Source organism: Etheostoma cragini, chromosome 6 (assembly GCF_013103735.1).
Source record: "Etheostoma cragini isolate CJK2018 chromosome 6, CSU_Ecrag_1.0, whole genome shotgun sequence".
NCBI classification, from domain to species: domain Eukaryota; kingdom Metazoa; phylum Chordata; class Actinopteri; order Perciformes; family Percidae; genus Etheostoma; species Etheostoma cragini.
This window is the reverse complement of record NC_048412.1, coordinates 20165725-20180106: the sequence shown is the minus strand read 5'-3', so window position 1 is coordinate 20180106 and position 14382 is coordinate 20165725. Positions and strand designations below refer to the sequence as shown.

At 41.1% G+C, this 14382-nt stretch overlaps 2 protein-coding genes across 7 annotated transcripts in view; both read right to left on the bottom strand.

Moving 5' to 3' along the window:
• The window catches only part of tmem145 (transmembrane protein 145), a 39207-nt gene extending 36110 nt beyond the window's left edge, over positions 1-3097 (bottom strand). The window contains exon 1 of the mRNA XM_034873602.1: positions 2836-3097. Coding sequence (XP_034729493.1) covers positions 2836-2946 — 111 coding nt within the window. The 5' untranslated portion in view covers positions 2947-3097. The remainder of the gene's footprint in view (positions 1-2835) is intronic.
• A 2791-nt stretch (positions 3098-5888) lies between these two features.
• lipeb (lipase, hormone-sensitive b) overlaps positions 5889-14382 on the bottom strand; it is a 30760-nt gene continuing 22266 nt past the window's right edge. For all 6 annotated transcript variants that reach the window (XM_034873217.1, XM_034873218.1, XM_034873219.1 and 3 more), the window contains 6 exons: positions 13384-13528; positions 12473-12700; positions 11298-11483; positions 9699-9880; positions 8628-8894; positions 5889-7957 (listed from right to left, as the gene is read on the bottom strand). In XM_034873217.1, the coding sequence (XP_034729108.1) occupies positions 7553-7957; positions 8628-8894; positions 9699-9880; positions 11298-11483; positions 12473-12700; positions 13384-13528 (1413 nt within the window). In that variant the 3' untranslated portion in view covers positions 5889-7552. The remainder of the gene's footprint in view (positions 7958-8627; positions 8895-9698; positions 9881-11297; positions 11484-12472; positions 12701-13383; positions 13529-14382) is intronic.

Sequence of the window (14382 nt, the reverse complement as noted above, 5' to 3'; positions counted from 1 at the left end):
TGGATAACTTTTTTTCTCCAGCCGCTCAACAGTTTCCAACAGTTTAGCCCTCCCAGTGTGGTAAATTACATTTGTCAATTTGCAGCTCTGCACAAAGTCTGCCATCAGCTCTGCAGACATTGACAAAACTACAGCGCTATGGGATTGAAGCCATGCTGGGGTTTATTCTGTGTGCGTGCATGTGTGTAAATCTGAGAGAGAGGGGATGTGGAGGAGAGTTAGGGGGTGACCTTGGCGGAGAAATGCACGACCAAGACTGATGATGTTTTAAACTGTAGACACACACACACACACACACACACACACACACACACACACACACACACACACACACACACACACACACACACACACACACACACACACACACACACACGGTAGGTGTTGCCTGATGTCATTCAGAGCTCTGTTGTTTTGCTTAGGTTGTCAAATGATTCATGACAGGTTCAGAAGCACAAGAGTAAGACAAGAAAACCGATAACAAGGTTCAAATAAGATTTTGAAAAGCAAGAAATATAGTGCTTTTTTTTGCACATTTGTTTATTTTTAAGTCAACTCTTGATTTATCCTATAATAAAAGTAAAGCTAAAACAATGAATTGTTTAATTGATTAATCCATCAACAGAAAATCCATCTGCAACTATCTTGGTAATCGCTCAAATATGCCAAAAATCCACTGGCAGCCTCTCAGATGTAAATAGTTGTGGATTTTCTTAGCCTTTTATGATAGTAAACTAAATCTGTTTGGATTTCTGTCTGTTGATTGGACTTTTCTCTGCTTTCTGACATTTTATAGACTGAATGATTGATAGAGAAAATAATCTGATTAATAGATGAAGAAATGGATACAGAAATTACGCAGTTCCAAATTCAAGTCAGAATTTACTTATTTATGTAAAACCTCTTTTATTTGTGGCCTTACATAACAAGACAGGCTAACTAAAACTATATTCTCATTTACTGCAGAGGACTAGAAAAGTAGGAGCCCTCCTTGTCAAGAGCTGGTGTCACACACACAAACGCACGCACGCACGCACACACACAAACACATAAAATGCCCAGTGCAACCTATTGCTGGCCACTGAGCAGCTTCACTGGAGCAGGTGCAGATTCAGCGCTGTGTTCAAGGGCATCTCAACTGCAGATGGATGGATGAGTGCCTTTTGTTTAATTTATCCATTCAGATTCCCATCATCATCCTGGAGATTCAAACTGGTGACTTCAACCTCTCATTTCATGACTGAGTTCAAGCACTTTTTTTAATTTACTGTAGTCAGTGTTCAGTTAATGTGAGGACAAGTCAGAACGCTAGAATGAGAATTAAAGCTTGTTGGCCCAAGCTGCCTGGTGTCGGATAGATTCTGTTCTTTAGTTTTGGAAGGAGCCAACTAAGGTGACATCCAAGTAAGGTGATATACTGGTGCTCGGTAGCAAAGTATTTCAGAGCTTTTGTTGCTGCCAAGACACATTTTGGCAAGACATGAAAATCTTTGGTACATGAAACACCTCAGTGGTTGGTGCACAATGTTTACACTGTGTTTTAGTATTTTAATATTTCTGAGCATGGATGCACCTTGGATTCCATTGGGACCCAAGTTGTAAAGTGCAACAGCACAGTAGCCCCTCCCCCTGCTGTTGCTGCAACGAGGAGACTTAAGTTATCAATTACTGAGGGTGCTTAAGTTAGAGGTGATCAATTTGTTGACTACAGTAATTGATAAATAAGAATGATTAAAAGAAGAAATTGGTACACGCAACTTAGCCTTCTAAAATTGTTTTGTATGTATCCTATATGGCCTATTTATTAAACATTAATTCACTTTACCCATATTCAGAACTTCCATGCACAGCTGACTTTACAGATTGGAAGGTCAAATGTGTTGTTTTAGAGAGAAATATACTTTGAACTTCGCAGCACAGCTTTAGAATAAATTCTAACATAATTACCATAAGGTTCTAAACAATTAATTATTTTAGTTTATTGTTTTTAGTCAGTCCTGTTAGATGCTACTCTGTCTGCACTGTGGCCTGTATTGTTAAACTTACATTAAAATGGTAGACTGCTGTTCTGTACTATGATGTCAAACTTGATCCACAAACTCTTGAGAATACAAACCAGAGCTTTGGAGCAGCAGATGGTAGCCTCTGAATCACAAACAGCCCAGAGCTCCAGAATCTGCTCAGCTGCACAGTTAACATTTTAACTCGCAGATCTTGTCAGGGCTGTGATGATGTCGATGCTGATTTGTCTGAAAACAGACTTAAAAAAAAACCTAACTAGGCTGGACTGAGCCCAGTTTCTCAAGGATCACCACAAATCCAGCGTTGCGCGCCAGCAGCTGTGTGACGCACACCTGTAACGGCTCCTCTAATCATAAACAGAAATACCACCGCTAATTTATATTTAACAACGAAAACAAACCATGCACATTAAGCTGGCTTTGGTTTGAAGATGAGTTATCACTGAACTGAAGGCTGGGCAGCAGTGGACTGGTGCGATATGCCGCTTACTGGGGCTACAGTGATGCCAAACACTATAACAATGAGGGTGAAATATACGCCACAGATGACTCGCACACAAATGGCGCGGAATTGCAAGGCAAAATAGAGGTGAGTGTGTTTCGTATAGCGTCAATAAACAGGCATGTATATCCGAGGCAACTTCGAAGTGAATGGGTGGTAGCCCCCTCGTCTATCCGCTGAGCACCACAGAAACACCACAGCTTCACCTGCGTGCGGATACGCAGTCGAGTCCCTTCCCCACTCCCACTGTGTCGGTGTCATTGACGCAAGTGGCAACTAATTAAATTGATAAAGAAAAAAAACAGCGTTTACCTCTTTGGTGTTGACGATGCCTCTGACGTATTTCCCGAGGACCGAATCCACGAAGAAGACGCCGGACAGCACAGCCAGGCACAAGAGTCTCTCCCCGACCCTCACCTCCATCTTTCTCTCTCCCCGCTGCCGCTGGTCTGCTCTCCGGTCTCCCCGAAGCCTGTCTCTGAGCGGGAGCGCGCACGGAGAAACGGCTCGAGCACAGTGGTGCCCCCCTACAGCAATTCAAGCTGGATGCTGGATGCTGGATGTGCGGCTGTGTGGGAGGAGGAGGGGGAACGGAGTGCGCGCTCCCGGTTCTGCTCGTGCTTTGAGAATGCGACACGGGAACACATTAAAACTGTTTTCTGTTTGCGATCATGTTTTCATTACAGGCCACACACCTCTAATGAAGTACCACAGAGACATATGATGCCTGGCCTCCTGGCTCACATTATGTTATCAGTAATCAGCAAGATATATATCAACAGGATCGCTGTATAACTGCTGAAATGTTACATTTGAAAGGTGCCTGTAATAATGTGTCCATGCAAACAGCAGTGAAATAAGTATGAGATCATGTCATTAAGTAAAAGTAGTAGTCTATTAGCACAATGTAAAATATTGTTACAAGTATAATCCCTGCATTTTAAAATGTTTTCTAAGTAAAAAGTATAGAAATATGTACATCAAACCAAAAGTTATGCAGAATGTCCACTTTAGCATACAGTAATTACATATAATCATTCTTATGTAACCAATTTATATACTGTTGGGTAGTTTAATCTATACAAGATTGTCATATTTTATTAGCCCATACTGTAGGTTTCATGTGTTAAATCTTTGTGTGAAAGTAACTATAGCCATGCATAAATGGAGTTGAGTGAAGAGTACTATATTTTCTTCAAATACTGTGAAGTAAAAGTATAAATTAGCAAATGGAAATAAAAGTACTGGTAGTGGTCAAAACTATACTTACAGCACTTGGTTACTTTCCATCTACGCATAGAGAAATGATAAAGGAATAATAGCACAGAGAGCTCTGCAGTGTATTTTAAAGATTTGATCTGACACTTTATACATTTAACAAAATGTCAACCTTGTATTTGACCTTTCCCCAAGTCCTGACTTAATCAAGATGTGGGTAAAATTCAATTGAGGTTTTAATATTCACAAAACAGAATCAAAGGCCAGTATCTCACCAGCTAGATTGAATTATAATCTATATTTCCTTATTCTCAGTGACTTTTGATCAATGCAAAGAAATGGATGATTCTTGAGCACAGCAGTGATTCATGGGAGAATATATTTATTTAGATACAAATCAACAATGGAAGAAACCAGCCTATTTGTGGCGTATCAGACACAGTTCTGTAGTATGAAACTTGCAAAAAAATCAAAAAAATCTGAAAGTAAAAATCTCTACATGAAACATATTTAATATACATTCTTTTTTATTCACAAGTTTGCACTTGTGGTGTTTTGAATAAAATAAAATGTAATTTAAAATGTAAGTAAAAGAAGTTAACTTGGCTTTTTTATTTAAAGGCTAATCGTATTCTACATCAGAAATTACATTTTACAGTGCAGAGCCCTTTGCAGACAGGCTATGGCACCGACTAGCACCTGCCTTGATACCATCAAACACTTAACAGCAAGAATACCACGTCTGTTACAAGACTGTCAGAAGTACTTGGTTCAGTTTTGAAACTTTAACAATACATTTAGAAGATCTAACTGATTAATCAATTTAGTATTTGTCATTTGAAACATTTCTGAGAAGTGGTTGAGGTCAGTCGCATCAACGCATTGACGCTTTTGAGGTTTCCAGGAAGTTAAAAAAAAAACAATGTTGTGGTATGTAGGTTGGTTTGCTGACAACCTTGAGGAGAGTCAAACGCATTACACAATAAACAGCATCACATCATTTCTGACAAAGGAAACAGAGACTGTGAAAAGACGATGTGATGCTGGTGTAACTGCATAGCTTTACTGTAAATGTTAAAGCAGCTAGCTCACATTTGTAAAAGTATTGCACTTTGCATTGCACTTCTAATGAAATAACCCTGCGGCAAAAAAATAATAATGAGTTGGTCAGTGACAGAACAACAATTAAGACACTAAGAAGCAGCAACACTAATGTAAGAGCCACACAAATGCAAGGAATTGGGAAAACTAAAAAAGGTAACACTGCAAACCTATTTGTCCAAAACACCAGATGGACTCACCTGCAGTCAGGTTAACCTGATGCATGAGTGGTTGTCAAGGGTAACAGGCATACGGAGGGCAATAAACAGCAAGTAGGTGAATTTGACACAATAAAAAAAAAGTTTAGTAGTAGCTCACTTAATATGAATGGTCAATCAACCCTGTTGGGGGTAGTTTTACAAGATTAATGGAGTTAAGTCGATATCACAGTACAAAGAGGTCCCATAGGGGTTTGAGATTGCGCTCAGCTACAAATGATAGTCTCCTGACTGTAAAGTGCCAAACATGTCTTTATGTGACACATGAACACATGATAAACAAAAAGGACGCGCCCATGTGTGAGCATTTGCTCCTCACACACCAGAGACTAGTGTGATCACTTGAATTTCCACATTCCAAACAAACAAAAAACAGCCATGTATACAAGCTTAAAATACACTTGCATGGATCGCCAAACTACTGGCAAAAGTGCAGTGCAAGCATAAACAGCGGCTAGTAAAGCAAGTACAAACTTAAGCCCAGTATCTTGGAGAGGATGAGTGTATGAGTGGCTTTCTCTTCACGGTCCTGGTTCTTTCCATCAATCTGACTAAAAATATTGCAGTAAGTACTCCGAGCTGACAGAACTGAGCATGGACTAATCCTGTAGCATGACTTTGCTGCTGAAAATCCTGCACTTCTACGGGTGGAGGATTTTGCAATCTGAGCTTCAGTTAAATCCTATTCATCACACAGCATCCCTCTCTACAGACCTGGCAACCCTAGTCCTTTTACCAGGCAAGGGCAGGATAGTGCCAGCATTGTTGGCATCTATATGTAGTTGGACCTGATAGAGGGACTGACCCTCAAAAGGACATTTTTGTGTACTTTAAAGTGCTTCGGTGGCAACACGCTCAGGAGTGCCGTCAGGTTATCCAAAACAAAGTCCACCATGAATGTGATGGTGGAAAGCAAAAAAGATCTGGTCCACCAGCCACTTTTGGTTGACATAATACAAGGTTGGTGGCTTTTACACATCACTCTTACAATCTCTTTTCTTGGTCAAGGTCCTCTTGTTTTGCCTAAAAACCTCTGATCTGTTTGTCCGGAAGTCCTGTGCCTGAGAAGTGGTACTTTGACACACTGCATTATCTCTGCAGAAAAGTATCAATAACACCTGGCAAGGAACAGGGACAACCTGAGACGGAATCAGTGCTGTGGCGTTTAGCTAAGGGCTTTTTGCTACCCCTTTCTCTCTTACTCTTGTTCTGCAGAAGGAGAACGTTGACCAATGGAAGTATTGAAATAATTACAATTAGAACATTTAGCCCATTTCAGCCATCTAAATGCTAGGACTCTTCTTAAAAGACTAATAAAGCTGGTACCCACATCTTTAAGCAAGTACTTGGTCTTCAGAAAATAATGCATCTCAGTGCATCATCCACACATTTTAATGTTGCAATTAATAAAATGCAATCTTTGCATTAATAATATGACACTACAAAAAGCCCCGGGCAGCATCTAGATAGGGCCTTGTGTCCCTGTGTAATGTTGTACATGTATTCTATCCTATCAGTATGCATTACAGAGGAGTCTAATTGGAAAGGCCAAGGATGTCGGAGCAGCTGTGCAGAAGCAGAGGTAAATATTGAGCACATTCAAAAATTTTGAATTAACAGCATATGATTACATTAAACAAATAATATGGTGTATCAACAACAAATCTGAAATGATTCAAGGATTAAAATCCAGAAATAAAAAAAGGATATAAATAACAAAAGTACTGCATAGGGTTAATGATATGATTAAACTACATTAGCTCAAGTACATCAGTTCATCCAGTTTAGAGCCTTTCTTTAAGTGCTGTAATTCTATTTGACAGAGAGTCAACAGAGTTACTATTTACAAAGTGAGCTGTATTGACTGCCAAACTGGCATAACAGATAACACAATGTGGAGTTATTAAGTTTGATTTATAGTGGCTTCCTTAAGTACAAGTGGACATTGTGATGGGGATGACTCTATACTGAGCATATAGTGTGCCTACCACTATCTGATTAGTGCCTAAAATGACTGAAAATGAATCACCCATTCAGGCCTTGTCTTAAGTATCTTCTGCGTTGCTTTATTTCCGAGCCTCCGCTGCCGAACGGCAAAGTATGGGTGCTGCATGTGTGGGTGAGTGCTAGTCTTTGATGTAAGTAGCTGGTAAATTACCATTTTATTCTAAAACATGACTGTCTTTTGAGGGTGTCTTAATTCCAGCTTTGCCTCTGTGCATGATGGTGCACTGGCAAGTTATACAAGTGACTGTAAAGCAGAGGAAGTTATATTTCAGTGCTCCTCTTAAATTTTTGTCTCTCAAAATCTGGGAAATCACCTAGACTGCCCCCCCCCCCACACACACACACACACCTCTATTGCCACTTTTAGTTTTTTTAGGATGCTTTCTCTCTCCCTTTTAGGCATTGCACTGCCTACATTTGCCTGACTTTCATTTACTCTTTGTCCTTTCACTCCTTGGGTAAACTGTTTTTTTATCTAACCTTATTTAAGGCCCAATACCAACAGTGTCAGTGTTGTTCTGGGCTGCCACAGCAACTAAGCCCTCCCCATCAGCAATTTTAGTCCCTCTTTTGACAGCTAGCTCCCCTCTCTCTATGGGGCCTACGAAGAGAGAACCATCTTCCCCAGGAGAGGCCGATACACCCCTATCGGTCCTTTCCAGCTTGCGGTGCTTGCGTGGCTCTGGTGGTGTGTCCTTCTGGTTGAAGACGGCGCGAATTCTCTCCACGCAGACGTTGGCTGCCTCTTTCGTGTCACTGCAGAGCTGCGATAGGCTGAGAAAGCCATGGGGGAGGTCGTCCACCACGCATAGAGTGACAGGCTGGTTTATGTTTCTCAAACGCTTGGCAAACATCACAGAGTCATCCAGCATGGGGTCTAATGCACAAGCCTGGGAGGGGAGAGAGAAGAAGTGAGAGGGAGGGAAAGGGGTGTTGAAAAGCAAATTAGTATTCCCTTCAGACATGTCAAGAATCTTAATTAAGGGATGAAGAAAAGGAAGCCAAGCATCCCAGTCTCTTTTGTCCACGCTTTCTTTACATTCTCGCTGACTCACTCTAGCCATTTAAAAGTCAGCAGCAATTTCTTCATTTTAACACCCTTCTCACATGAGAGTACTGGCTCCATCCTCCCCATCTCTCCCATCACACGCAGTCTCACTTTGCATTGTACAGTCCTTGGCAATTTAGCTCTTAACATTTTTGCATGGTTTAACCTCCTCAACCTTCTCTCTGCTCCTCCTTTCTCTTCTTCACCATCATTAAAAACAACCATTATCCTGGTCTTCTCCTGCAGGCTTTAACATCATATCTGCTAAGATGACAACTTAAAAAAACATACAGTATGAGTGATCAGCTTTCTCATAGAGGATCATGAATGCAAAACAGATGTAGACAGTTGCAAGGGACTCAAAAGCCCTTTCATGTACTAATTGATAACTTGACACTTGATTTAATAAGTGAGCAACCTTTGGCCTATGTCTACTTAACTGTATAATTGCCCTCCTTTCCCATTTACCTACCATTATCATGTCAATCATTCACACCCTTTCTTCTTCTTACCACTATGTGTATAGGTGGCAGCCCTTTCAGCATGCTATCAGGAGCCAGCAGAGGGGAGCAGTACGGATCCTTGAACACTGGAGAGCTGTGCAAGCTCATCTTTGATGGCTTCTCTGAGCGCAGTGGCTCAAATCCTATGGGGAACTCCACAGGGTGCTCCAGCTCTAATCCCTCCTCTACAACAGGGGGTGGTAAGGCCACTGAAAAGAGGTCACTGGACACAGCGGAATCTGCATCCTTGGAGAGGAAGAAATTCACATCTTCTGGCTATATAAAAAAAGAGATAAGAAATAATTCAGGGGAGGTTAGACAGCACTGAGTTGACGGAGAAGGTAATGTCGAGGAAATTAGAAGGCATACAATATTAGAAAGGCAAACTTGATTACAAATATGCATACACACATACACAGACAGACAGCACTTTGTCCTTGTGAAGATCTTCTAAACCTTGGCTCGATGCCTGAGACTCTTGGCTGAACAATCCCCATATCAAGGAGGAAAAGCATATTTAAAATCTTGTGTCAACACTGCTCGCTATTTTTCCCAAGCCAGCCACTAATCCATTCTGCGTGTGCGGAAATACACGTGAGGATAATCTGCTATACCTAACTGGTACCCGCACAACCAAAAGGTTTTGATATTCAGTCAGCATTTTAAAGCCAAATCTGTTGATTAGGCTTGGTTGACATATCTCAGCAAGTTCATTGAGATGAAACATGCACATCACTGCAGGGTATAAAACATTGTACAATAGAGGGCCAAAATATCGTTGATAAACTGTTGAACCTCTTAAAAAGGCTATGGCCGTAGGCTAAATCGTTTTATTGCAAGATGTTTGAAAGCAAAGATAACCTGATCATAGATTGGAGGCTGGTGTGATTTCTCTTCACTGCAATGGTGCAATACTTATCAAAATACAGACCTTCCCATTATCACAGGTTAAATTCCTACAAAAATCCTTACTAACAGCCGAGTGTTCTTTTAGGTAAGCAATATAATGCTGTTAACTTAGCATGTCAATCTCAATGTAAACATGTTCAAGTACAATACTTGAACACGTTAAGCACGTACATTGTGTTCACTGAGCAATGGTGCACTGTGAGAAGTGGAATTGTTGTGGGACCCCAAGTCCTGGCAAGTCTGGCTCTTAACAGATAGTTTCCTGGAGGGGAACTCTGACGTCCCGGAGGCGACCGGGGGATCTGCGTGACGAGAAGAAATGGACGCCTCTGAAATACTCGCCCTCACTGTGTCTGAGAAACAAGATGGAGGTAAGGGGAAACAGAGTGATAATTGAGACATTTGGCAAAACAAAACTAAATGTTTGAGACAAACAACAAAAGAAAAACAAATCATACAAAAAGAAGTCAAAAAAAAGAAAAAAAGATTAACCACACAAAGTGCAGTTCCGTCAGGAACACTCTCATCATCATAGATTTCATCATTTATTGTAACAAATGGAAATACAGTTATGTGAGCCAAAGAAAAGACATTGAGACCATTTTTAAACTTTGAGTCATATTAGGACTCTGAACTAAGAAGGTGGAGGCAAAACGTTGCTAGCAGCAGTGAATGAAGAAGCGTCAGTGTAGCAGGGACCGATGAGAAGGAAGTCACATTTAAAAGGGCCGTCTTTATGTGAGAATGGCTGTGAATGGTGTGGTTCTGATAGGAATGACAATTCAATCAGGGGCCGCATGACTTCCATGTCCTGCTTTAACTAACGCTAAGCTTAATTACATGATATGTAAAGTGTACAGACTTGGGGTCAATGGCAGCCGGAGGTCACCACTACATCACTTTTATTTATTCTACCGTTTCCACTTTTCATATGTCCTCTGGTTGACAGCCAACAGCTAAAAGCATAAAATGCTAATCGGGATGTATCAGGAAAAATAGAGGAGAAGTGGGTGGAGGAAATTAAAATAGTGCTGTCACTGGGATATCATCCACCTGCCAAGAGCCGTCAAAACGCGGCTGTAAGAATCGTCATGGCTGGTCTCGTCACAAAGCGTCACCGACTCCCATCTCTTTAATAATGAACCATCTTAGCACCATGATGTCCTTTTAATAATGTACACCCACCAATGACTTTCTCATTAGTTTGGGTTTGCAGCTGTGGGGGTGTCACCTAACTAAGGGGACACCGGGGAAATTACGATTCTCCACCAGATTTACAGTGGCTACAATTAACAATTACTGTAAAAGCCCTGCTGCTCCAAAGAGGTGAATTGATATGAATGGGCTATAGGAGTGTTACCCAACAAGGTGGGATAAAGCAATAATTGGTTAGCTGCATGCTAAATAAACAAGGTCTATCTTGCCAATAACCTCCTCCATATGGGGTGTAAATGAACTTTGGGGCAGTTGATGTTTTAACACTCAAAATTGGCCTAATGAAGATGCTGAAAATGTGAAGATGCTGAAAATGTGTGACACACACACACACACACACACAAACACACACACACACACACAGACAGACACACAGACACACACACACATGATCCTTACTTTCAGTAGATATCAAAGACACAAGAAAACTTTAAAATGCAGAAGCTGCCATGCTAAAAACACATGTAAGCCACCCACATCTCATCAAATGTTCACACCTGAATGCACATGCATGCACAAACACCCCCATACACACAGTCACAGTCAGTGGTATACCAGTGGCTCCTGGTGGCACCTCTGCAGCTGTACTGGGGGAGGCTGAGGCTCTGTTGGAATCCAGCAGAGCGTGGATCCAGTTGGAGGCTCCCTGTCGGAAATCTCTGAGCAGCAGAGCCGTGTCTCTCCTCACCAGGCTCATCGTGCTTGCCTTCTCTATCTGTGTCTCTGTTTGCGGGTCAGCACCTGGAGAAGGAGACATAGAGGAAGGCTTAGTAGGGAAAGTTAGATGCACAAGAGAGATAAAAAGTGGTTTTGTTATTCTTGAATAAGCATACATGAGTAACAACAGAAAGGATGAGAATGGGAAAGAAATATGAGGAAAGACATAATTGTACAGTTAAGTAGGAAAAAATGACAGTTGTTGGTTCAATACTTCAACATAGCAATTTGTATTACAGAAAGCAATACACATGATGAGTGTAGGCGTACGTAGAAAATGATTAGTGTTTTTGTTCAGTTAATTAAAAGGCGGCACAGGATAAACAATATCTCTGCGTCCGAAATTTGGCATATTGCCAATTACAGTCCTCCTTTTCTTGTTAGATAACAATTTATCAAAAGACTTGTAAGAGTTATCCTGCTTTTTACATGTATTATTGACAACACATGACAAACAATCTATATCATAATAAGTTGAGTTATTTAAGACACAATACAATACGGCTAGAATATAATCCAGCAAGATTTATGTTCACAATTTCTTTAGACACGTTGTGTACTACAGTCAAATCAAACATGAGCAAAATACTTTCATGATTAATAAATCATTCATGATGCACCAGAAACTCCAGTGTGGTGCGAGGGTCAAGTATTGTTTTTGTCAAAAAAGTCTGGCATCATAATTGTTAACAAACCTACAACAACAGTGGATACCATTATGTTAAGATTATATGTATAATGGGGGCAGCTGCGTGTCATCCCCCATCTCTTTCCCCCTTTCATGTCTATCCACTATGATAAAAAGAAAAAGCCTCCCAAAAAAATCTTTAAAAAAAATAAATAATATATGTATGTATAATGTGGAGCAGCAGAGACATGCAATGAAATGGAGGAAAATTCTGGAGTTAACTTCAACTCCACCGGAAAATTTAAAAATCCAGACCAGTTTTTTTTTTTTTAAACACACACACACACACACACACACACACACACACAAAAGCGCACACACACACCAGCGTAGGCAGCGAGACACCTGGTGAGCACACTGAGCGGCAGCAGGGGATCCATAAGTGTTAGCAGACGGGATGGAGACGCGTAGGCGGTCAGCAGGGTAGCCGGGTAGACTGCCACGATGCCATCTGGCATTCGCACACCAAAGGCAGCAGCGCGCATTGATGTCGTCACAGACAAGTTGCCTCCCGCACTGTCACCAGCCAGACACACTTTCTCTCCAGTCCAGCCTGGAGAGATAAAAATAGGACAGTGATGATAGTGGTTAAGAAAAAGAGGGGAAAAAAACAATGGGGAAACATAGAAAGGTAGAACACAAAATGAAATGAGACATCTAAGAGAAATGCACTGTGATGCAAGAAATAGCAGTGTGACACAAATCAAGTAACCGAATCGCTCTTCTCCACGATAAACACTGCTGAATATATGGCTGCTTTAGGGGGTGTTGTCTTATTGTACAATATAGCACAAACATATTGCACTGCAATCACGGTTAATTTGACACAGCGTGCTTCAGCAGGCGGATGTACCCCAATCGACCAGATGTCTGTCTGAATATCGAGCATCACAATTTGTGTGATATTGCAGAACACAGTGCAAGACATTGTGCTGCAGCAAGATTATTTTCAAAGTGATGAATAAATCTCACGAGGTGTACAGGGAACTGGTAAACGTATGCAAGGATTTACAGAAGTCCAGAGGACACCTTCACCTTGAAATGAGTGAGTTTGACCCCTTTGTTACGCCTGCTCATTAAGTCTAATAAACCAACTATCTTTTACCTGCCTAATGTATTTAGCATTTCAACTCCATATATATTTTCCAACTACTTTAATAATTAAAAAAGAAAAAGTATAGGGGAGCTAAAAACACCAGCCCTCCAAAAAAACAATGCTGTGTGTTTTATGTGTACCTAGTAGGTGGTGGTTTCTCAGAGCCCAGCAGTAGGCATAGAAACACTCCTCCAGGGCCCTTGGGAACGGGGCCTCAGGGGCCAGAGAATAGTCCACTGACAGGATGGGGACACCAAGGTCCTGGGACCAGCTTTTCAGATAGGGCTGTGCGAGACAGAAGACATGGGAATGGAGGGGGGAATTTATGAATATAAAAACACTTACCGGTACTGTCACAGTGAATATATTACATGTTGTTAAATTTATGAGAAACAACGGCGGCAACCACAATGAGACAAAAGCGGTTGGGAGAGAAAGAAATGTAATGGGAGAGAGACGCGTGGGGGTGGACATTAAGCTGCAAGGATGACAAGTTATGAAAATGATGTGTTCCTCTGATGTCATCAGTCTACTTTCTGGCTTACTGTCTAGACAAAGGGAGAAGGAACTGCCCTTACAGTAACCTTCATTTCCTTTCTTCATATATGGTAATAACAAAGGTGCCCACATGTCCTAGTTTGCGGTGTATGAAGGAAAAAGACAAAGGCAAGGGGATGGTGTGGATTTACAGGGATTGTCTAGCAAAGCAAACTCACTTTCAGAATACTTCTTTTTCTTGTTACTACAGTCAAGTAAAGTGTTTACTATTTTTATGCCAACCTAAGGCAAGTGCTTTACTTCACAGCTGTAATGCAGTGACCTTAAAATGCGTGAAAGGCATCAAAACTTGTCATAACAAAATATTCTTTCCACCTCGCATTTGTCCTTTCCTCCTCTGTCTTTATCTTCTCCAAACACCTTTTTGACAAGCTATGACAGGGCTGGCATTGAAAGTGACAGCTCTCCATTCACAATGCCAGAAACAGCACAGTGTGTGTATGTTTTAAGTTGCCTCACCAACCAGTGATTCAGTATGAAAAAGTAGTAGCTCCAGCAGTGCTGTCTTGAAGCCCTACTTGTCACAATAAATCTTAAGAATGAGACCAATGACAAGTGAGTGTGTGAGTTCAAGCACTGTT